At 51.8% G+C, this 21906-nt stretch overlaps 2 protein-coding genes across 6 annotated transcripts in view; both read right to left on the reverse strand.

Moving 5' to 3' along the window:
- The window catches only part of SLC7A6 (solute carrier family 7 member 6), a 40190-nt gene extending 35431 nt beyond the window's left edge, over window positions 1-4759 (reverse strand). For 2 of the 4 annotated variants that reach the window (XR_010024700.1, XM_063112938.1), the window contains exon 1: window positions 2505-2582. The gene's annotated coding sequence lies outside the window, so the exon portion shown is untranslated. Of the gene's footprint in view, window positions 1-2504; window positions 2583-4488; window positions 4562-4687 lie in introns of those variants that run through there. The other 2 variants (XM_063112939.1, XM_063112940.1) reach the window with 2 other exon arrangements.
- A 2307-nt stretch (window positions 4760-7066) lies between these two features.
- PLA2G15 (phospholipase A2 group XV) lies at window positions 7067-18226 on the reverse strand. Of its 2 annotated transcripts, none has more exons than XM_063112621.1 (6): window positions 17992-18226; window positions 14385-14541; window positions 11823-11941; window positions 11495-11593; window positions 10878-11102; window positions 7067-9007 (listed from the first exon to the last, which is right to left on the reverse strand). In XM_063112621.1, exons 1-6 carry the CDS (start codon window positions 18116-18118, stop codon window positions 8496-8498), a joined length of 1239 nt encoding a protein of 412 aa, XP_062968691.1. In that variant the 5' UTR covers window positions 18119-18226; the 3' UTR covers window positions 7067-8495. The 2 variants fall into 2 exon arrangements, with proteins under 2 accessions (XP_062968691.1, XP_062968692.1); XM_063112622.1 differs by having other exon boundaries at window positions 8801-9007; window positions 10878-10977.
- Window positions 18227-21906: the final 3680 nt, after the last annotated feature.

Genomic DNA, 21906 nt, shown 5'->3' on the forward strand with positions numbered 1-21906 from the left:
ACTCAGGAGAGTGCGGTGCTGATAACACCAAGGCCCAGGGTTCAGATCCCATATAGGGATGGCCGGTTAGCTCATTGGGTGAGCATGGTGCTGACAACACCAAGTCAAGGGTTAAGATCCCCTTACCGGTCATCTTTAAAAAAAAAAAAATACATTTTTGGGTTTTTTTTTTCGGACCCAGCTGATGGGACAGACATTGCTTATTTTTAATTGCTTTAAAATATAATTGACTGCCTAAAGCAAAAATAGTAGCACTGTATTATGGGTTTATGACATATGTAAAAGTAAAATATCTGTCAACAATAGCACAAAGATAGGAAGGAAGAATTGGGAATATACTGTAAGGTTCTTATATTACATGTGAAAAGACATAATATTATTTAAAGGTGGATTGTGATTAATTAAAGATTTACATTGTAAAACTAGGGAAACCACCAAAAAAATTCAAAGAAGAGGTTGGGCTGGCTGGTTAGCTCAGGTGGTTAGAGCACAGCATTATAGCACCAAGATCAAAGGTTTGGATCCTCCTACCCTCTAGCCACCTAAAAAAAAAAAAAAAAAAAAAAAAGACACACATAAAAGAAAAGTTTTAAATAAGCCACCAGTGGAGAAAAACAGAATCATAAAAATTACTCAATCCAAAAGTATGCAGAAAAAAAGAAAAAAAGGAGGCTGGCTGGTTAGAACATGCTTCTCCTAACACCAAGGTCAAGGGTTCAGATCCCCTTAAAGACTAGCTGCCAAGAAAAAAAAAAAAAAACCACGAAGGAAAAAGGAACAAAGAACAAAAGAACATATGGAACAAATAGGAAAAAACTAACAAGATGGCAAATTGTTTACATTAAACATAAATGATCTAAACACACCAATTAGAAGACAGATACTGTCAAATTAGTTTTAAAAAAAAAAAAAAAAAGCAAAACCCAATATGCAGTCCACAAGAAATCCACTTTAAATATAAAGACATAAATAAGTTATGGTAAAAGGACAGAAAAAGCTAAACCACGTAAACAACCAAAAGAAAGCAGGAGTAGCTGTACTAACATCAGACATTTTCCGTCACAGTACTTGTTCTTCAGTTAACAGTGGATAGAGAAAAAAATAGTAATGACAAAAAGCTATGATCACTACAGTAACGGTTCTGAATTAATTTGCATTCAGTTAGTCACAATGGTATCTACATACATTCCAAAAAAAGCAGTCCATACCCGTGTGATACGCACTGTCTATTCTGTCCCCAGAGTAGATCTGTAGACCCTCTGCAACAATGGGATGAAAATTGCTGATTCAAGGGGCCCATTATTACCCCAGCAAGGTAGCCTAGTATTCTGAGAGACTATCTTTTTGCTTTCAATTTTTATCCAATTGATAAAAGAAATTGGAATGTGAAAATCATACATTTTCCAATAACACACTGAAATCTCTAAAATCACTGATGAAAACAATATCCATTAAATCATCCAATGTATCCTATGAAGTCCTGACTTGAAAAACTAGTGTTAAACCCTGCTTGTAAAGACACAATGCAGCTTTCTAATGGGTTTTCGTCCTATTTTCCAGGCTCCTGCTGCAGATAATAAAGGAATTTACCAGACCACTAAAATTTCCTCATGAAAATTTAACCATGAAATAAGATTTAAAAAACAAAGAACAAAAAAAGAAAATTTAACCATGTAATTTTTAGAGAAAATGGATCTGTCAAAGTTCAATCACAAAGAAAGTTTTACAAACTAGATGTAGAAACTTTTATAATTGATGACTAGAAAAAAAAATACTATTGTGAAGTACATCAAAATCTTCACTGTAATGAAAACACAGACGGACTTATTCTTTTTAATACTTCTCTGAGTTTTATATATTTTCCATAATGAGTATACATTAGTTTTTTTGTTTGTTTGTTTTTTATTATTTTATTTATTTATTTTTTAAAAGATGACTGGTAAGGGGATCATAACCCTTGACTTGGTGTTATCTGCACCACACTCTCCCAAGTGAGCCACAGGCCGGCCTTACATTAGTTTTTTTAAATGCTTAAACTTAAAAAATACATTTATTCTACTCCTTTGTATCCAATAATGCAAATTATGTGACCCTTTTTGATTGTCTTTTTGCGTAAACGAAACTCAAGACCAAATTCAGCTCCAATCATAGTAGATAAGACACTCTTACTTCAATTGTATTTGCTAACAAGTTTTTTCCATAACTTTGGTTTCTATTTCTTTTTTTTCAATTTAAAAATTTCTTATTTTTGCTTTTCTTTTCTATTTTTTGACAACTTCACTGCAATTATTTTTAATTATAGACCACAACTACTCTTTAGAAGATATAAACAAGTATATAATGTATTTATGTAATAAATTACAACATTACATAACATGTAATACTGAAAAAAGACTAAAGCCATTCTCTTTGCTAGTATGGTGTTCGTATTGTACACAAATAACTAAAACTATAAATCACAAAGGTAAAAGAAAGCTAATAGAGAACAGAGTAACAATATTCACCTGTCAAGAAATAAGTGAACATCACACTTTCATAAGCCACCTCATCATAATCGGGTCAGGTACTGAGAAAAAAATGAAGTCTCCACAGCAAAGCCTAATTCCACTTGTCTGCTGTGGCCATTTAATCTCTGCAACAAAGAGTAAGAGATAACTTACCAAAAATGAACTTAGTGGTGCTTATAACACCAAGGCCCAGGGTTCAATCCCTATACCAGCCAGTCACCCCCAAAATAAAAATAAATTAAAAAATAAGATGAACCTAGTAAGCAGCAGGCCGCTAATTCTTTTTGTAAAATCTTAATTTTCCATGTCTGCCAGGGGCATCTGTCGATTACTGAGAAGTTCCCTCACACCCATGGGGTAGGGGGCAGGGTAGGGAGGGGTGTATAACTGAAGCAACCAGGCCAAATTTGTCAGAGAATTAGCCTTGTCATCTCAAGTCATGCATGTCTAGGCAGCTGCTGCTCCAGAGTCCCAGGTCCCATGAGCACTGTTTCCATAACTTTTGTAGAAACGTATCCACATCCTAGAGACTACATCAGGAAGCAGAGAGGTCACGAAATTTCCTCTACCAAGAAGTCCCAGGGAGATCAGTCACATAACTGGTATACACTTTTGGTCTGTAATGAAAACATGTCCATAGCCAGGCAGGGAAGGAGGAAGAGGCGAGGAAGATAGGAGAAAATCAGGCTTGCGGTGTTCCACATATTTGCCAGGAAAGGCAAATCAAATTTAACAACTTGATGACGGTCTGGGAGCAAAGCTGGGAAGCAAAAGCCATCAGTGCACAACCACAGTGAGACCTTAGTAATGTAGGCAGCCTGGGAAGTTTCCTAAAGGGCCTCACAGCATGCAAAAGTAGGTGAAAGAGATCTCAGGAAGTAGTCACAGGCTTTCAAGTCTGCTCCTCCTAGATTTTCAAATCTCTCAGCTCTCAGAGATAAGGCCCCAGAGGGCTAAGCATTCTGCTAGGGCGGTGCCAGATTAGCTGGTCCTGGACGTTTCCGCCATCAAAGGCAGAGAGTGAATTCTTTTTAACTGTGTCACCAAGCACATAGCCCAGGGCACTTTTGAATACAAGAGGTACTCAAAAGCATCCGCCCAATTAAATACTGATTCTTATTTATTCTGACCATTGCACAACATGGTGATCAAACTATCTGCTTAGTGCTCAGTGAAGAATTTCCAGGAAGGTTCACAACTATCTCCTGACATGTATGGCATGAGATGACCAAACGAGATGTTAGGATATGAAGACCCTCAAAAGAGCCATAATAACCACCAGCACACCTCTCCCCTGCTCCAACACCCAGCTCTACCAGACCTGCCACTAGACAACATCCCGTAGCAGCCCCAGGAGCTCCTTTCCCGCCTTCACAGCCCCAGTCCCGCATCCTGGGTCTCTGCTTCTGCTGTCTCACGCTCATCACATGGCAGGCTCTCCTTACCATCCGAGTCTCTCACCAGGAGCATCTCCCACAGGCTCTGCCACTGGCAGTCTCACATTCAAGGCCACTCTCGCTCACAGCCCCTCTAACACACATTCTCCCTCACACTCTCGGTCGTCTCTCACACGCTCGGTCGTCTCTCACACGTTCAGAGGCACCCTCACGCGCAGGGTCTCACACGCTCAGTCTCAGCCTCACGCGCAGGGTCTCACACTCTCTGTCTCAGCCTCACGCGCAGGGTCTCACACGCTCTGTCTCAGCCTCACGCGCAGGGTCTCACACGCTCTGTCTCACCCTCACGCGCAAGGTCTCACACGCACAGAGGCACCCTCACAGCCAGGGTTTCTCTCTCTCTCTTTCTCTCTCACACACACGGCCTCCCTCACACTCACTGCGTCACCCTCACAGCGTCTCTCACACTCACAAAGTCACCATCAGACTCAGGGTCTCTCTTACACACACCCCGAGTCCTTCCCACACACTCGGTCTCACACTCGGGGTCTCCCGACCACGCTCGAGCTCCCTCTTGTACTCACAGCGTCACCCTCTCGTCACCCGCAGCGTCCCTCACGCTGCCCCGGCCCCGGCCCGTCCGCCCGCCTCGCGCCGTTTCCGGCCTGCACCCCACACGTGGACGCGGCGGCGACGCGGAGAGCTCGGCCCCACGGGACGCGGCCCCGGCCCGGCTCCCCCGCCCCGCTCCCGGGTGCGCCCGCCCGAGGCCCGGCCCGTTACCTCCCGAGGCCAGGCGCCGCCAGGATGCTCTGTCCCCTGCCGCCACGGCCGCCGCGGCCGCTCAGGCCCCGCCTCCGCCACGTCACTCGCCGCCGGATCGCGACAGCGCACCCCGCGTCGGGACAGGGCTCCGCTGGCGGCGGCGCTTCCGGACCCCAGTGGCCGCCGCGATCCGGGCGAGCAGGCCCAGGCTCTGCGTGTAGTGGACGGTCAGACCCCAGCCGGCCTCGCCGGGGCCCGCGAGACCTGACCTGGGCCCAGCCACCCTCGCCGCTCTGGAGTCACACGGGGCCCCCGAGGCCCACCATACTGGAATGCTCCCGCCAGGAGCTCTAAAGGGCCCCCACATACCGTTTCTTTCTGACCCTCGGCCCGGGCTCTATGCCCAGGGCACCCGGCACAGCTCACACAAGGAGCTCCACACCCAGGATGCTGCCGACCCCCGCCTGGGGACCCCAGGAAGACACACACAACCAGGACTTGTCCTCTCCACGTTCACATCTCAGACACACCCATAGAGGCCCCCACTGACACAAAGTCACTGCCTGGCTCCCTTAGCCAACCCCAGTCCTCCCTGGGACTCTGTCCTCATTTTGCTTGACCCTGCTGACACCCCTCCTCTGGGAACTGCACCTTCCTGCCCTCTTGCTCCTCCTCCATTTCCTTCTAGGGCTCCTTTTCCTCTGGCAGCTCTGGGGCTCTGTCCGGGGCCTCTTGACCTCATCAGCCCCTGAGCCCTCCCCCTTGGGTTCCTGTCCACACCTCAAGTACTTACTCTCTCCTGGGCCATGGGGTCATTTCCCCCAGCCATGTGTCCACAACTGCACATCCTCTGGTTCCAGACCACACCCAAAACCCTGTTCCCCCAACCTAGTGACCCAGCTAGAGATGGGCAGCACACCAGATGCTTCCTCCCCCCTCCCCCCAGCGCCTGCATACCAGATTGGAATGACTTTGTATCTCCCTGCCTAAAAACCCTTTCATCCTCCTGCCTTTGGGCCTGAGATGATGACAGTCCTAAAGGAGACTTCCCCCACGCTGCTCTTGTACCCTCTGCTTGTAACACCTTCCCTAAGTGTGAAAGTGTATGTATATATCCGGATCAATGGAGTCTGACGTTTTGCCTCCTGTATCAGTTCCTCTGGCCTCCCTGGCTGGGCAGAAGGACAGCTCTGGACACGTGCAGACTTGCAGCCAGTCCACTTGTCCTTGCAACAGCTGCATTTCTCCCCCTTCTTTGGATGAGGTAAGTGAGGCTCAGGGAGGTCAGAAGGCTCCCAAGGTTACTTGGCTAGAGCTGGTAGAACTGGGATTTGAACCCAGGTCCTCTGGCCCTGAAGCCTGTTCTGACTTCATGCCCTTTTGCTACAGCAGTGAAACCGAGGGTGGCAGTGGGGCTGAAACAGGTCAGGGGTTAGTGGGTGGCTGTGAGGCTACCACAGAGGTGGCATGGGTGGGTAGGTGTCAGGGCTGAGCTGGGAATCAGGCTGAGCAGGGCCTGCGGTTGAGGCCCCCTTTCATGTTGTCATCCTACTGAAGCCAGTGCTGCAGCTGGATCTGTGTATCCCCAGGCACCCTCACCCCTTCTCTGGGCCACCCTTTTCCTCCAGGTTTGGCTAACAGCTGGTGCAGTCAGAGGGTTCTGAGCACCCTCTAGTGGCCCAGAGTGTATCAAAGCCTGGTATCCAGGCTGATGGGGCTCAATGAAGGAGACATAAACTGAAGTTTCTACCACCCACACTGGCCCTATGCTCTGGGATCTACACCACAAAATTCAGACTGGGACTATGAATGTTTTTCTGTCTTTGTCCATCACCATTTGATCCCTAGTTTCTAGGTCCCTGTCTCTGCCCATCTCTGTCCATCTTGGACTCTGTCCATAGCAGTCTCAGTCTAGTCTCTCTTCCTTCCTCAGTCTCTCTCTGTCCCCAAAGAAGGACAGGTGGCAGGCAGGTGAGCTGAAGAAGCAAAGAGAAGGGTGTCATCCTATAAAGACCTCTAGGTTCAAAGGATGCTGAGACCTGTAAGCTGAGGGAGGACAGAGGCTGGGAAGGGGAGTCCAGCCAGGGTGACTTGCAGGACTGTCCTTGCCCCCAGCTCTGAGGTGGCAAGTGGGGCCTGCTGACCAGGAAGGAGCAGGTGAAGGAAGGAGTCCTATTCCAATAGGAATGTTTCAGGTTCTGGTTTTTAGTCGCAGATGGGGAACTGGATTCCAGGAGAGAAGACAGGAGAATGAAGCCCAAAGAAGGGCACAGGAACGATACTTTGGTGCTGAGAGAATCCATCAAGGCCCCAGCCCCTGATTATTTGCCTCTCTAGCTCCCTCATACCTCCACCTCCCTTCCCTCATACTCAGAACAGAGTCGAGGCCAGGATACCTTATAGCATCCAGAATACTTTTATTGTCAGAATCGAGGTACAGCGTGCTCAGAACCCCAGGCAGAGCCCACCATTCAGGAACAAAGGAAGAGACAGATGCTGGGCATGTACATAACAGGAAAAACTCATCTCCACAGAAACTCTGTGGGAGAGCAGCACAGTCCTTTGGGACCCTAACCTAGAGGCTGGACTCAAGTCTTGGCGGATAGCCAGTCACCCACTTGGAGCCCATTGCCAGCAAGGCAGGCCCAAACTCTCCATGCTATCACAGGGAGACCGATGCAGCATCCCTGGAGCAGACAGAACACCCCCAGGGAGTCCCCAAGGTACCTGAATCTCTCAGGGACCCACCCAAGTTTTGGGGCTAGTTCCTGCAAACAAAATACCACTCAGCTGCCCAGTGGAAGTAGGTTCTGGGAACGGTGGGCAGGAGCCCCATTGCCTCTCCGCCCTGTGCCAGCCCCGTTGGATACTGGAGACAGCTTAGAGCAGCTGGCAATGCGGTGATGGGGTTAGTAAGAGGGCAACTCAGGGCAGCTCTGAGCAGCTTCAGCTACCTCTTTGAGCTCCCTTTCTTCATGCGTACCTAGAAGGCCACAGCACTGGGCTCTGCTCTCATTCTTGAACCACAGTTCCAGGGCAAAGGAAGCCAGCTTCAGTACTGGGGCCAACAGCTCAATCGAAGTGATCAGGGCCCCTGGGGCATGGTCCCAGAACCGGGGGACCATCTGTTGCCTAATCCAGAGCTAGGCTGCTCTTGGAGGTGAGGGAGGTAGGAGTGGAGTAAATGCCTTAGGACCTGGGACCTACACAGAACAAAACAAACTGCCCCTGCCTGCAGGGACTACTGGACTGCCCCCAGGAAACCAGTCAGGCTGTCTACCAGCTAGGCCACTGGGTAGCCAGCAGCTCCAGCCACCCATGGCCAATGGCAGACCTACCTGTAACCAGTGTGTGGGAAGAGTCACCCGAGGGGCCAAGGGGCCAGGAGCCTATCCCTGGGACCTATGGGGGCAGGGACCACAGCTCAGTAAAATCCATAACAGGAAGGCTGAGGGGCCATGGCCCAGTGGGCGAGTGTGAAAAGGCCATAGGGGTAGAAGAAATGCATAGCCCTGGAACTGGGGATTGGGGCCACATGCCAGCCAATCCACCTGCAGAACCAGTCCCGAAGTCACGACAATTCCTCCATCAGCAGCATTCTTTCCATCAAGGATGTCTCAAATCCAGACTCTTATTTCTTCCTTCTTGACTGCCACAGAGGGAGGATAAGAGACAGCACTTCCCTATGGCAGATGCTTCACAGCCCAAGACCCAAAACCTTGAATGGTTGGTCACACGCTTTGCTAAACTCGTGGGTCATGACAGCCCCAGAGACCAAGAGAAGCCCCATGGTCAATCCATCCAGCATCCCCACCTGGCACAGTAATCAGGGCCCAAGGAGCACACGTTTCAGGTAGGCCAGGGTAGAGGCATTGGCCAGCATCTCAATGTGCTCGCTGCCTGGCAGCTCCTGCAATGACACTTGGTGCTCCTGGCGGCTGCTCCAGGCCCGGCACTGCAGAGCACTCTGCAAGTTCACAGTGCCGTCGCCGTCACCAAAGCAGATTTTAGGGTCGCGGTCGGGGAAGCTCTCATAGTAGAAGGAGTCTGGTGTGGGGACACCAGTGCCATAGAGGCAGTGCAGCTGCACGCCAGGAGGCATCATGGCTTCAACCAGCCCCTCCGTGTCCTGCCGCATGAGCCAGCCATCTTCAAAGCCAATGTCCCGGAAGAACCTTTGATAATCTTGCAGTGTGTAGTTGATTGTGGGTGTGTGCACAAACACTTTCTCAGGGGACCAAGTATAGTTGTAGGGGAGCAGCCAGCTGGTGGAGACGGCAGACCGCTGCTGCTCCCGAATCTTCAGGGGCCCAATGACGGGGATCCGGTTGTTGTCTCCTGCAGGAAAAGGGTTCTGGCAGTCTGTGCTTAAAAATGCAAGTGGCCCAGCACCATGTTCACCAAGAGACCCCCTGCTGGCCCCCAGCCAGTGACCCAGTCAATGCTGCGCATCTCTATGCTGTTATCATCATGGCTTTTATTGTTGTCCTTTATTTTTGCTACTTCTGGGACACACACACTTGTTTTGCTTCTTTTGCATTTCCTCACCAGGGATTTTGGCAGCCCTTACCCACAGGGTGATTTGTTATGTTGCCTTATCTGTGAACAGTATCACCAGGCCTGTGGGCACTGACCTTGTCTAAGGTGAATCAGCAGTTTGACAGCCCACAGACATGGTTCTTCTTTGTCTTTTATTACATCAAACAGGGGTCACAGTTTTTTTCCTAAGCTCAGCCCAGCATTCAGGCAGCCCTGGTCTTATCACACCCACCTGCCTGTGTGCTGACCTGGCAGCCAGGCCTGTTGGAGACAGGGCAGGAGGGGAGGCTGTAGATGGAGTCAGAGTCCTTCGCACACAGAAATGTGAACAGCACAAACACATCCACCAACCAATGAGACCTCCATGCAGTAAGCTGGCACTTGAGAACAGGGGCCTCGGACCTGTTTAGGCCCCATGGTCATTCATCACTCCATCCTGTATCTAAAAGCAGGGAGTCCTGTCTGTCTGACCACAGAACCCCAGCTCTGCCTGCTGGGGCCTGGCTCTAGGACCCCTAAGGAAAGGGAAGCCCCTACCGGTCCATAGACTTCCTCTTCCCCACATGACACCCCCACTCCTGGACTGCCAGGGCCTGACAGAACAGTTTCCCAGCATCAGAGGCAAAGCTCTAAGCAGACTCAAGGGGAAACTCTGAAATATGATGGAGCCCAAACTCCACCACAGCTCCTTGTCCAAACTAGGGAGTGCCCACATCTATCCCTCCAGGTCAAGGCTGGAAAGAGTAGGAGGGTGTGGATGAGTCCTTACTATATTTGAATGTCTGAGCCATGGGCTCATTGTCCAGCCAATTCAGGGTCACTACTGGAAGAGGCACTGGGCCTGACCTGATCACAGTATCAGTTGACCAAGCAGGTCAGAAAGTACTGGTGATTTGAGGGAGAAAGTTCATGAGACACTTGGCACTGCCCTGGCTCACAGCTCCCAAAGTGAGAGGCCATGGGGCTTCTATCCAGTCCTAGCAGAGGGAGGAAAGCTTCCTCCTAGAGCAAGAAATTCCACCCTATGGCTGCAGCTGGAAAGTTCTGACAGTCATGAAAAGGCAAGTGTATTTGGGAATAATCAGAAAGGGGGTGGCCTTCCCGATTGCCAGGCAAGCAGGTCCAGCCAGATCTGCACCTGCTTCCTCCCTGTGTTGCCCACAGAGGCTCCCTACTGCCCACAGATGGAAATGTAACTCATAAACAGGAAACTGTAGTCCAGCCTTCCTCCTCAGGGGCAAAGGTGGGGATGAATAAGTGAAGATGAGGGTAAGAAGGAAGAAGAAGTGCCTCCAAAGAATTATGAGTCAAAATTAAATCAGGCCAGCTAGGCCTGAGCACTATGTAGGTATGTTTGTGCGTGTGTGTGTGCACACACGTGCACAAACAGGTACCTGTGTAACCAACAGTCATGCCACTCCATGCAAATGCTATGAGAAACTTACACAGATTACCAGTGCTATCAACTAGACAGGTGAAATTAGGAGTAGTGTTAGATTCTCTTTTGGAAAAAAAGATATTTGAAAAAGAATGCCACTCTGGAGAAGGAAGCGTGCTGACCCAGGAGAAGAGACATGAGAGGTGCTGGCCCAGGAGGACATTATGGCATGAGAGAAAGGATGGCATTCCCAGAACCAGCCCCCCAACACTGGGCCAGGTAGGGTCTTACCTGAGGCCAGGACACGCAGGGTCTTGGCCACGCCCCCCCAGGGCGCACCCAGTGCCACGAAGGCATGGATATACTTGTCCTTCCAGGCCTGCGGCTGACGCTGCAGAAAGTAGAGCGTGTACATGTTGCCCATGCTGTGGGCAACCAGCACCACGGGGCCCCCATACAGCTGGTGCATCTCCTCGATCATCTTGCGGAGGGCCAGGAAGAAGGGCCCGTTTTCATCTGCAGGCCAGAGCCAGGCAGGGGTCAGGTGGGAAGTGTCCTGGGGCCTGAACCACTGATTGTTTCTAAGGCCAGACCCAGGACTAGGGGTTTGGGGAGACTGCTAAAATCCAAGTGGGTGCAGTCTGGTTTCTGCACCAGATCCCACAAAGGGAGGAAACCAAGGGGCTCCTTTTCTCCCCCTCGCGTTATTATCTTTCCTAAGGTTCAGAGAGCCAGAGGTCCTGGGATGAGAGATGAAGGACAGGACAAGACTGACTGGTGGTGACTGTGACCACTGGGCTGGATGCCAGAGGCCCAGGTGCAGGAGAGAGCCCAGGACCTGTGGTGGCTATGACTGCCTTGCACCTGCCTCTCAGGACCTGAGGGAGGGCATGAGGGTGACTGCTTACTTGGGGCTCGGCGCCAGTCATAGGGGGCCCCTCGAACATCCTCACCCCGTGTGTAGCCCCAGCCCACAAGGCTCTCTACCATGGTGTGGAAATAGGAACCTGTAGGCAGAAGTGCATAGGATTAGAGAAGACACAGCCAGTGCCAGCCACCCACATCACATCCGCCACAGAGACTGTGACATCTACTATAGGGAAGAATGCTACAGGGCTCTGTGCCCACACTGATCAGAGACAGCTCACAGGCTACCCCTTCAAACCAGCAGAGTCCCTCCAATTCTAGGAGCACAGCAGAGCCAGCCACTGGAGGCCCTGAGTAAGGGCTACATACCCATACTGCTTTTGCTGGGGTCCAGGAACTCCAATGAGAAGGTCTTCCCGAAGCCAGGGACATGCACATCCACACCATCAGGAAACCGGGTGGCCCTGGATGTTCTGTTGTAAACCAGCCTGTCAGGAGAGGAATATTGAGCTGGTGATCCAGAGGTAACACTAAGCTTGGTGTGTCCCAGTACTGTCCTGTGTCCTGAGCCATATTCCTTTACCATCACCAGGTTTAATCAGATGTATAAGGGAAGACCAAAAAGTAACAAAGCAGGTTTATAAAGCACAGATTAGAGTAACCACAATGCAAATGAGGACCCCCACCAAGCCTCACTCCAAAGACTGACCCCAGGACCCTTGTCAAGGCAACATTACCTTCTCCCCAATGTCACCTACCCCAGAACGAAGGTCTTGGATCTGGCTGGGAGAAGGAAGCACCAGTCCTGGCTCTGCCATGAACTTCACACTTGACCCCAAGAGGCAGCCTAGCTTCTCAGTCTCCCATTCCTCTATCTGCATGGATCCAGCTCCTGCCACCCACCACACATATCACAGGGCAAAGGAGATGATAAGCGTAGCGTACAACAGAATGAGACAGGGACCCCACTCTGGGGCCTGAGCACCTGTGGCTGCTGTGTGGATAGCTGGGTAGGAGGGCGGGCAAGGCCCACAAAAACGATAGGGGTTGGTGGGGACAGGAGAAAAGCCTTCCACAGACCCAGGTTGGTACATATGGGTCCCACTTGCTCTGGGCTTTGGACCCAGCAGCTAGCCTCCCCCAAACCACACCATCCATGGAGGAAGGGAACAAACCATGCCCACATGATCTGCTCAGTACCCCAGGTCCATATCACCTGCCAGCCTGCAACCGTAATGCTCAGGGCTTGGCCAGTAAATTCCTAAGAGCCATGACATAGGACATGGACTGCCACCTACTAGGGATCCCTAACAGCACTTTATTAGTTTTCTATTGTTATGTAACAAATTACCATAGACTTAGCAGTTTCTACCACCACACATATTATCTCATAGTTTCTGTAGCTGCAATGCGAAATAGTACCAGATAAGAGAGACCCCCACCTCAGGGCTGAGAATGTGACTGCTCAGGTAGGGGTCAGCAAGGCCTGGAGAAATGATGAGGATGGGTGGGAGGGAGACAGGAGAAAAGCTTTGTGCCAGGAACCCTGCTCTGGCCTCGCCTCACACCAAAGAGGCAAAAATGCCCAAGAAAACACAGGAACCTGAAGTTTAAGCGGGGTGAGTCCCACCCCCCTTAAGGAACAGCCACAGAAAGCCACAGGATCCCCAACATTAACACAAGTAATAGGTCCTGGGAGCCCATTCTCTCTCGGGCAATCATCGATTATCTCAATGGCCACCCAGCAGAGTGCGGAAAATGGTCTGGAAAGCCAAAGCAGATCTGTGCTGGAGGAATAATCTAAACAGGTCAGAGAAGCAATGAATGCAGACAAGCCCCTCTCAGTATCAGCCAGCACCTCCAATTGGCAGTACCTGAGGCCACATCTCCAGTACAAAAATAGAAATGCAGATCAACAGCCCAGAATAACCCTGATTACACATAGAGGAGGAAAGAGTCAACAAAGCAGGCATCATAAACAATGGGAAGGGCAGGGTACCAGGAGAACCAGCTAGGGTGTCTCTGTGAGAAGTGTTTGATTTGTGATACTCCATTTCATCTCAAACATGTAATAGGTACCACTGTGATCCTGGTTCTACTGATACTATAAATACAAAACAGAGACACAGTCCCTGCCTTCAGGGACCTCAGTCTGGGAGGGAACCTCAGCCCAGAGTCACACAATTCTGGGTTCAAATTCTGGTTTTGCCACTTATAAGCTAAGTGGCCATAGGCAATTTTGTAATCTCTTTGAGCTTCCAGATTTCCTCATCTGTAAAGCAGGTTTAAAAACAGCCCCTGTTTCACAGGGTCACTATTAAACTAAATGAAAGAAAGTATCTAAAATGTACAGTGCCTGCATTCAGTTTGGAGACACATCCTTGGAAACAAAGTTTGGCATGTGATAAGCGTTACAGGAAACATGCGTGTGACCTGGGGGAAGGAGAAGTTAACAGCAGCAGCAGAAGAGACTTCACAAAGAGACCAGTGTCAGGTTATAAAGGGTGAATGGGAGGGAATTTATCAGGCAAAGGATGTAGAAGTAGATTCCAGGCTGAAAGAACAGCATGTGCAAAGACACTGAGACACAGTGTCCCAGGAAGAACAAGCAGCTGTAGAGGGAGATGTGGCCACATCTCAGGCAAGGGAAGGAGTGGGGGCCATGTTGAGGCTATGAATAGGGGCTGGGCATAGAAACCGTGCCTATGTAGGGTGTGAGGGGCAAGGGCTGAACTGGAGAGGAGAGGGACAAGAGCAGCAGGAAGGGGAAGAAAGTTCTGTCTGGGTGAATGCGGAGGTGGTGGGTGCCAAGAGGAAGGAGAGAGGTCAGTGACCTTGAGGTCTCGAGGTAAGGATATGAAGTTAATGGGCTTGAAGGCCTCTCTGGGCTGCATCAGTGAGCAGAACCCATCTGTGTGTCCCAGGCCACACCTGATATTATCGATCCAGCAGTCGATGATGACAGGCAGCAGCAGTTCAAGGTTCAGCCAGAGTGTGAAGTAGCTGTCAGTCTTCTTGGAGCAGAGGTAATGAACAACTGTTGGCTTGTCCAGCTTTGCCTCCAGCTGGTTACCCAAATCACCGGGCACTGCAGGGGGGCATAGGACATGTGTGAGCCCTAGGTCTGGCAGCCTGGAGATCCCCAAGAACCCTGAAGTCTGTAGCAGACCCCCGAAGAGCCATGGATACCATGGCAGACCTCTGCAGTTCCACACCTCAAATTAAAGCACAGCCAGGGGCAGGAAAATCAGAGAAAGGGGACCTTGACTCAGAGGCCAGAGCACCATCTTCACACAGAAAAGCTGTATGGTGTGAGAAGGCACATACCCTGTGAGGGGCTTAGGAGAGGACTGACATGTTTCGAGGGAGGCCTCTAACACTCTCCCAACTCCAGATGAAGTAAATCTCCTGGATCTTCACTGGAATATCCACACAGACATTCGATTATTGTTAGGGGGTTCAGGGTGAAGTCACCTCCCCATGCTAGGCCTCAGTTTCCTTATCTATTAAATGAGATCTTGGCCTGAATCACCGCCCCCCCCCCCCCCCGCCCAAATACAAACACATCTCTACACACAGTTTCTGTGGTTGGTGGACCCGGATAAGAGTTTGACTGGGAGGGGCTTGGAAAAGCCTTTGAGCTCCCAAACTCGGAGGGGCTTGGAAAAGCCTTTGAGCTCCCAAACTCGCAAAGTTTGGCCAAGGTCATAGCCCTGTCATTAGTTATACACCCTCAATGCTTGAACCCAAAGGCCTTCCACTCACAGCCATCCCAGGCCACAAACAGAGAAGGCAGGGCCTTGTTCACCCTGAGAGAAGGAGTAGGTAACAGGACAGAGCACTGGGCCACTTAACCAGCCAAAATTGAATCCAGAGAAGGTATTCCAGGACAGGTTTGTGGGAGGAAGGTGATGAACAGAAACACAGCTGAGAGAAGCTTGCAATGGCCTTTGCCAGTCTACTGAGGTCTCCAAGCCCTGCGAAAGGCCAGAGTCCAGTAAGGTTCCACAGTGCAGAACATCTGGAGGGTTCTAGCATGGCAGGGAGCCTAGCATGGCTGGGAGATGGCTACCCTGAAACAAAGCACCATTCCAGCCACAGTTCAGTGGGGGTGGGTGTGACCAGGCCCCAAAGATGACTTCTCTCCACCTCAGCCAACTTTTTCAGCCACACAGAGCCCTGGGCCCTTGTGACACCCAAACCCATCCCCACTGCTTCACTGCCCAGCGTTCGAAGCTCTTCACAGTCTATTTACTCCCAATTACCTTTCAGGGCTCACTTGCTCTCACATGCCATGCTCTTGACACCTCCTAGGCACATCCCCATTTAGGATACATGATCATTGAGTGAACAGCCATCACTTGACTCTACTGGGCATTCACTGGGTGCCAACTGTGAGCCCAGCCCTGCAAAGGGTACTATCTCCCTGTGCACCATCCTAGTGTCCTCAGGGAGTCATGGGGAGGCAGGTGTGGCGCCTGCCTTCATCTCCCTTCACAATACGGGTGCAGAAGCAAGGAGTCCCCAGCATGATAGCCTCTAGATGATAAGCCTGTGGACTGGGCAGGCCAGTACAGAGGTCACTGTCTCCACCAAAGAGGAAATGGCTGAAAGAGGAAGTCATCAGATCTCTTTTCCCAGATGCCCCTTGCCCTGATCAGGCTGTGTGGCCTCTAAAAATAGCAGTGGCTACTTCCTAAGCCCCTCTGTGCCTGGGACTAGGCCAAGAGCCATCCACATGCCTTTTACCTCAAATAATACTTGAGTACATATCCTTATTATCCCCACTTAACAGATGAGGAGACCAAGGCTTGAAGAGGTGGAAATGGCCTTGCCTATGGCCCCTTCCCTTTACCCAGGGTCTTCTGTATCACTTCTCTGGATGTTGTTTCCTGCACCACCAATTCAGGACCCACTCCTAGAGAATTCTGATCCTCTGATGGTCAAAGTCAGACCCCTATTCTGTGCCCAGGAGCAGCTTGTCCACTGACTGCCAACATGTGATCTCCCAGGGTTAACGCTTCTGCTGTGATGTAGGATAACCAAAGACTGAATGAATTACTGAGTGCAGTAAGCACCAATCCAAGCCAAAAGGCTGTGTGCCAGCCACAAACCACAAGCTTCCCAATGTCACACTCTTCATGTTCAGAACTCCCTAGGCCAACCCATGTCTCCCTGAGGCACCCCAGGATAAAGTCCAGATGACCCAAACAGTCACAAGCCCTGTACAATTCATTCCTCCCCCCACTTGATTCCAGCCAGCCTGGACTGCTCACTTCCTTCCCTCTGATACATAGTTCCCTCTGTCTGGAACTCTCTCCTGGTTTTAGCTCCAGCTATATACTCCAGGAAGCCTTCCCTGACACCCACTTATCCAGGCTAGTTAGAAGGATGGATTCTCTGTGCTTGCCCAGCACAGGCCTCATCTCTGGGGATCACTGTTAGTCTCATCTGCAAACTTGGGGAAGGCAGGGCCCAAATCCCGTGGTGAACCGGGGCTCAGCATCCCCCTGGAGCATTTCCTGGCCCAGAAATCTTGGTGGGGCCCCCTGGAATCACACTGCCTGCCAACTCTACCCTACCTTTCTGTGATCTGCATCATCTCCATTAAAATACTCTAGGTGGAATGAGCATGGGGATCATGTAGACTCAGTATGTAATTTATGCCTCAGTATGCCTCTGCTTCAGGAGTCCTGACTAGCCACCAGCACAGTAGCTCTGAATAGGAGTGACAGCCTGAACAAGGCACCCAAGGTCCCCCAGGCAGAGGTCTTATACCTGCCCATCACCAAAAGGAAACAGTGTGGCTCCTGTACAGCTTCCAGGGCTGTGACCAAAGAGGGGTGGCCAGGGGAGGTCACCCAGCCCCAACATAACCTAGTCCAACTAGGTCTGGCAGCAGTGAGAGTACAGGCATGTTCCTTGATGCCTGTTCATGGCCATTGTCCTAACCCTTTCCCTTGTCTTCAGCCATCTTCAGTTTCCCTTAGGCCTCATTCCTCAGGCCCAATGCCGTCCATTTGATAAGTTGTGGGGGACGGGGGTGGGTGTTAGGTGGCCAGCTAGGAGAGCAATCCTTTTCTCAAAGACCTTCCTTTCAGTAACGCCTTCTAAAACATACACGGCGGGAAGGGTTCAGGATGACTGCCTCCTAACCAAGCCCAGGTCAACGCGGAGACCAACTCTGAGGCCATTCTACCCACCACAGCCACCAGCCCTCATGAGTGGGGCCAAAGGACCTCAGTTTTCCCAGCTAAAAAATGGGGATAAGGCGAGGGACTGATGTGGACAGGTGGAGCGATGGACAACCTGACGGTAACGCACCCTTATTTTCTACAGGGTCAGGTGGTGGGAGGCTGACCACACCCGCGCCCAGCATGGCGGGAGGTGGACAAACCGACCCAAGTGACAAGACAGACACCATGTGCTCCCCCATCCCGTGCTTAAAACAGATGCAGACCAGGAACACAACCCCGCCCGCACCCCCGTCCTGTCGGACCGACAGGCGGACGGACCCATCACCGGACGCGTGCCTCACCCAGCACCACCGGGGGGTGACGTTGAGCCAGCAGCGCTGGGTCCGCGAACAGCATTAGCAGCAGCAGAAGAAACAGGAGGCCACCCGGGAGGAAGACCGCGTAGTAGGGGCAAAGGCGGAGACCCATGGCGTGCGACAGCGGCTGCAGGTCCGAGGTGCGGGTTCAGCGTTCAGGGTTGACTCTTAGGCCGGGGAGGCGGCGACGCGCTCAACCCGGCCGCCGGCAGCCTCGCGCACCACCCGGCTAATTAGGGCCCGCCTACCGCAAGCGGCCCGCCAATAGGAACTGGCCGTCAGGTGCGTCCCTCCCAGTCGAAGCTCACGCCCCGCCCCGCCCAGCCTCCTGGACCTCACTGCGCGCCGAGTGCATCGATCATCGATCGATGTGCAGCTTGGCTCCCTGGCTCTCAGCAGCCCACCCAGCGGACCCAGCTCCGATACTGTGTACCCAGCCCAGGCCTGGGGAGCCCAAGTCCAGGCTGCGCAGCCCCTACCCCCGATCCTGGAGCTTTCGTGACCTGGCGCTCGTCACTGCTGAGCGCCCCAGTCAAAGCACGAAGAGGGGAAGTGAGTCTCGGGCAGTTCTTGGGACATTTGTGCAACCCCCACACCGGTTCTTCGCACCTTGCCCCGAAGGCAACTAGGTTCGGCCGCCCTGGCCCAGGGACCCTATCATCTGCCCCGGGCTTAGGGATGTGGGTGGGACCGGGAGAGGCCAGGTCAGCGCGTTCTTTTTCCGAGTGAGGGGCCTGTCCGCTCGTTTTAGGGGCACCTAAACAAACGTTTTAGGCGTCACCACAGCAGACGGGGCAATTCGGGCACTGGGTTGAGAGTGGGCTTGAGCCTCGACCCTGCGCCATGGTCCATCTGTAAGTTCCCCTGAAGAGCAGACGGGGCATTGGGAGCTCGTGGTTGCCCCCCTCTCCCACTCCACGCAAACCTCGGGATCCAGAAAGGACAGATTCCCTGCGACAGGAATCGGGGCAAAGAGTGGGCAAAGACTTGACAGCTGGTAATATGCCAGAACCATCAGTGTCTCCGGGATGGAGGGACCAGCGTGTTTGCGGAATAGAGGTCTTGATTATCCACACACACACCCCTTCATGAGGGCCAGCTATGCCCTGGTCATCCCCAGCTGGTCCCAAGACCTCTGTCCTGCCCTTCCTTCCTTTTTCTTGGTAAGCAGCTGACCCATGATAAAGCCACTCACTATCTTGGCCTGCTCCTCCTGAGTTCTTATAGCAAAACGTGTTGGTGATTGCAGTAACTTCCTCTCTTGAAGTCCAACTATCTCCCACTTCAGGCCCTGGTTCAGAATTCCTACTCACAAAGCCCCTGCCTCCCCTGCTTTTACCCTAGCCTCTGCAGAGAGTTGCTGAAGACCTATCTGGTGAAGGCCCAGTGTGGGAGACCATAGAGACCCTTCTGTCAGGGGTAGGGACAAGCAGAAGTCTAGAGGCCAGGGTTAAGTGGGGAAGGGTACAGATCAGGAGGGCCTGGGCCTCCTGGGACTGGCCACAGTCTGAACGTCTTGCCAACCTGCAAGCAGCCTCAGGTGACCATTAGCCCCTGGAAGGGTAGCCCTGTCTTCAGGAGGGAGTCTCTGATGCCCCACCCCACACCCCCAAGCCCTGCAAATGTTAGGAGCCATGGCCACTGGGGGAGGGGTGGCAAGGCCTGGTCAGCAATGACCCATGCTGGCATGGTGGAGAAAGGTCAGAAGGTGAGGGCCTCCTCTTTTCACAAGGAACCTGCCATCCACTCAGTCCCCCTGACTGCAGACCTGGGGTCATCCTGGACTCTGGGTGCCTCCCTGCTCAAACCCACAACCCAGGGGGTCACCAAGTCTTGCCAGCTCTACCTTCCAAAAGACAAACTACTCTCATCCTCACAGTAGCCTCTTCGCTAATGTCCCAATTTATGTCCTTATTCCTGTGGATTGTTCTCCACATGCCAGGATTAAACACGAAACATTAATTCAGGCACCAACACTCTACCTCTAACCCCAGTCACAACCTTCTCATGGTAGGTATCTCACTCAGAGTGAATGAGGAATCTGCAGGGGACTCTGGCCTTGTTTCCCTAATTTCCACCCCCCTCATCCCCAGCTCTCTCATCTCCAGCCTCAATGCTTTCCTTGCTGCCTAGACCAGGACAACTTCATTCCCCCCCTCAGGATTTCCATACTTGCTACACTGACACCACGCTGCATCCCCCAGTTCTAGGGAATTGATTGAGCTCTGTATTTAGGCCTCAGGCCAGACAACCATTAAATTTGAAGCAGACCCTGCCTGGTTCCCATCAGAATATGATGGCTGTAGGGCTTACTGGTTAGCTTACTTGGTTCGAGCGCAGTGCTAAGAACACCAAGGTCAAGGGTTCGGATCCCTATATTGGCCAGCTTAAAAAAAAAAAAAGGAATGTAATGGCTGCAAGAGCAAGCCCCTCACCTGTCCTGGTCCTGTCACATCCCTGGTTACTAATTACTACCTAGAACAGATCCTGGCACATAGCAAATGCCTAATATATGTTGCATGAATGAGTGATACATCCCCTTCTCTACAACACTCCCTATCCCGCATCTTCCAAAACAGGGCCCTGGTGCCTGTCAGACCTAGATGAAGAGATAAGAGACTTGAGAGGTCAGCAGGGCTGGATGAGTGTTCTGGAAAAGATTATGAAAGAGGGAGAGTGTTCCTGTAGAGGGGAACACTCTAGGCAAAGGCAGGAGGTGGGAACGAACCCAGAGACTGAGGGGCCAGGCCGGCTGTGATATCTTCCTCAGGTGATCATAGAGCCAACAGCTTTTGCCCCTCCTGTTACTGAGCCCTTTGTGTTCCCTCTTATTGGCCCAAGCTCCAAGTATCCCTACCTGGACCAGGTAGGTGGCTGGTCCTGGGGCAACCAAACCAAGACGAAACCTTCTGAATTGTTTTGGTGGCCAGAGAGGAGGCTATTTAGAGGTCAACTGATTCTCCCTAAAGTTCAAGGTTCAGTAGGCTCCTATTCCTCTGCAGCCAGAACCTCCCTGGAGTCAGAAGCCCAACACTGATCCAGTCATGACAGAACCTTGGAGGGAAAGGGCCCAGAAAAGAGCCTGAAGACTCTTTCGCTTTCCAGGAAAACAAAGGGGTGGGTAGGTAGGTGGGCGCTCCAGGCAGGGAGCTCCACATGTACAGCAGACTGACACCTAAGAATCAAAATACTGTAGTGTCTCCAGAGCATAGGGTGGGGCAGCGTGGGTGAGAGTGGAACAGAGAGAGGTTGAGGGCCCTGAAAAACCAACCTTAAAACCGAGGCCTGTGTCTACGGAGTCAGGAGCCACGCAAAGTTCCTAAAGCCAGAGGGAAGCGGTGTCGAGCACTGGGTTGCCCTTTTCACCCCTGTCCCGGTGCACGCCCCTCCCGCCTCCCGCTTCGTCGTCTGTTCTGGCAACAGAGTCAGCGCGCCCTCTGGTGGGTACTCAGCGACGATTCAGCAAAGGCGCGGAGACCGGAACTCGGGAGGGGCCCAGCGCGCTAGCTACTCTTGTGGCCCGGGAGATAAGGAAGGGTAGCAGTGCACCCAGATGGCAGCAGTTGAGCCGCTGGGCCTCAGAAGGTGGGGATGGATCTGGGCCGGCAAGTGTGAATCTCCGCGGTGTCTCCAGTGTCAAATCCGCTTCCAACGAGGGATCTTTTCAGGCCGCGAACAGAGTGGGGGGGGGGCACGCTTTTACACCACTCCCAAGACGCCTTGAAGGTTCCAGAGATCCGCTACACTCCTGCCTGCAGCGAGGGCCCCTACCCTGTAGGGTACCCGCAGCCGGAGCGCCAACTGCTTTTAGGGCTCCAGCCCAGGAAGTCCTCCAGGGGCCGAGGTGAGGATGGAATTTCGTGAGTGTGCTGCCCACAGGACCCAGTCCCTTCTTCTAAA

Source organism: Cynocephalus volans, chromosome 10, assembly GCF_027409185.1.
Source record: "Cynocephalus volans isolate mCynVol1 chromosome 10, mCynVol1.pri, whole genome shotgun sequence".
Classification (NCBI taxonomy): Eukaryota; Metazoa; Chordata; class Mammalia; order Dermoptera; family Cynocephalidae; genus Cynocephalus; species Cynocephalus volans.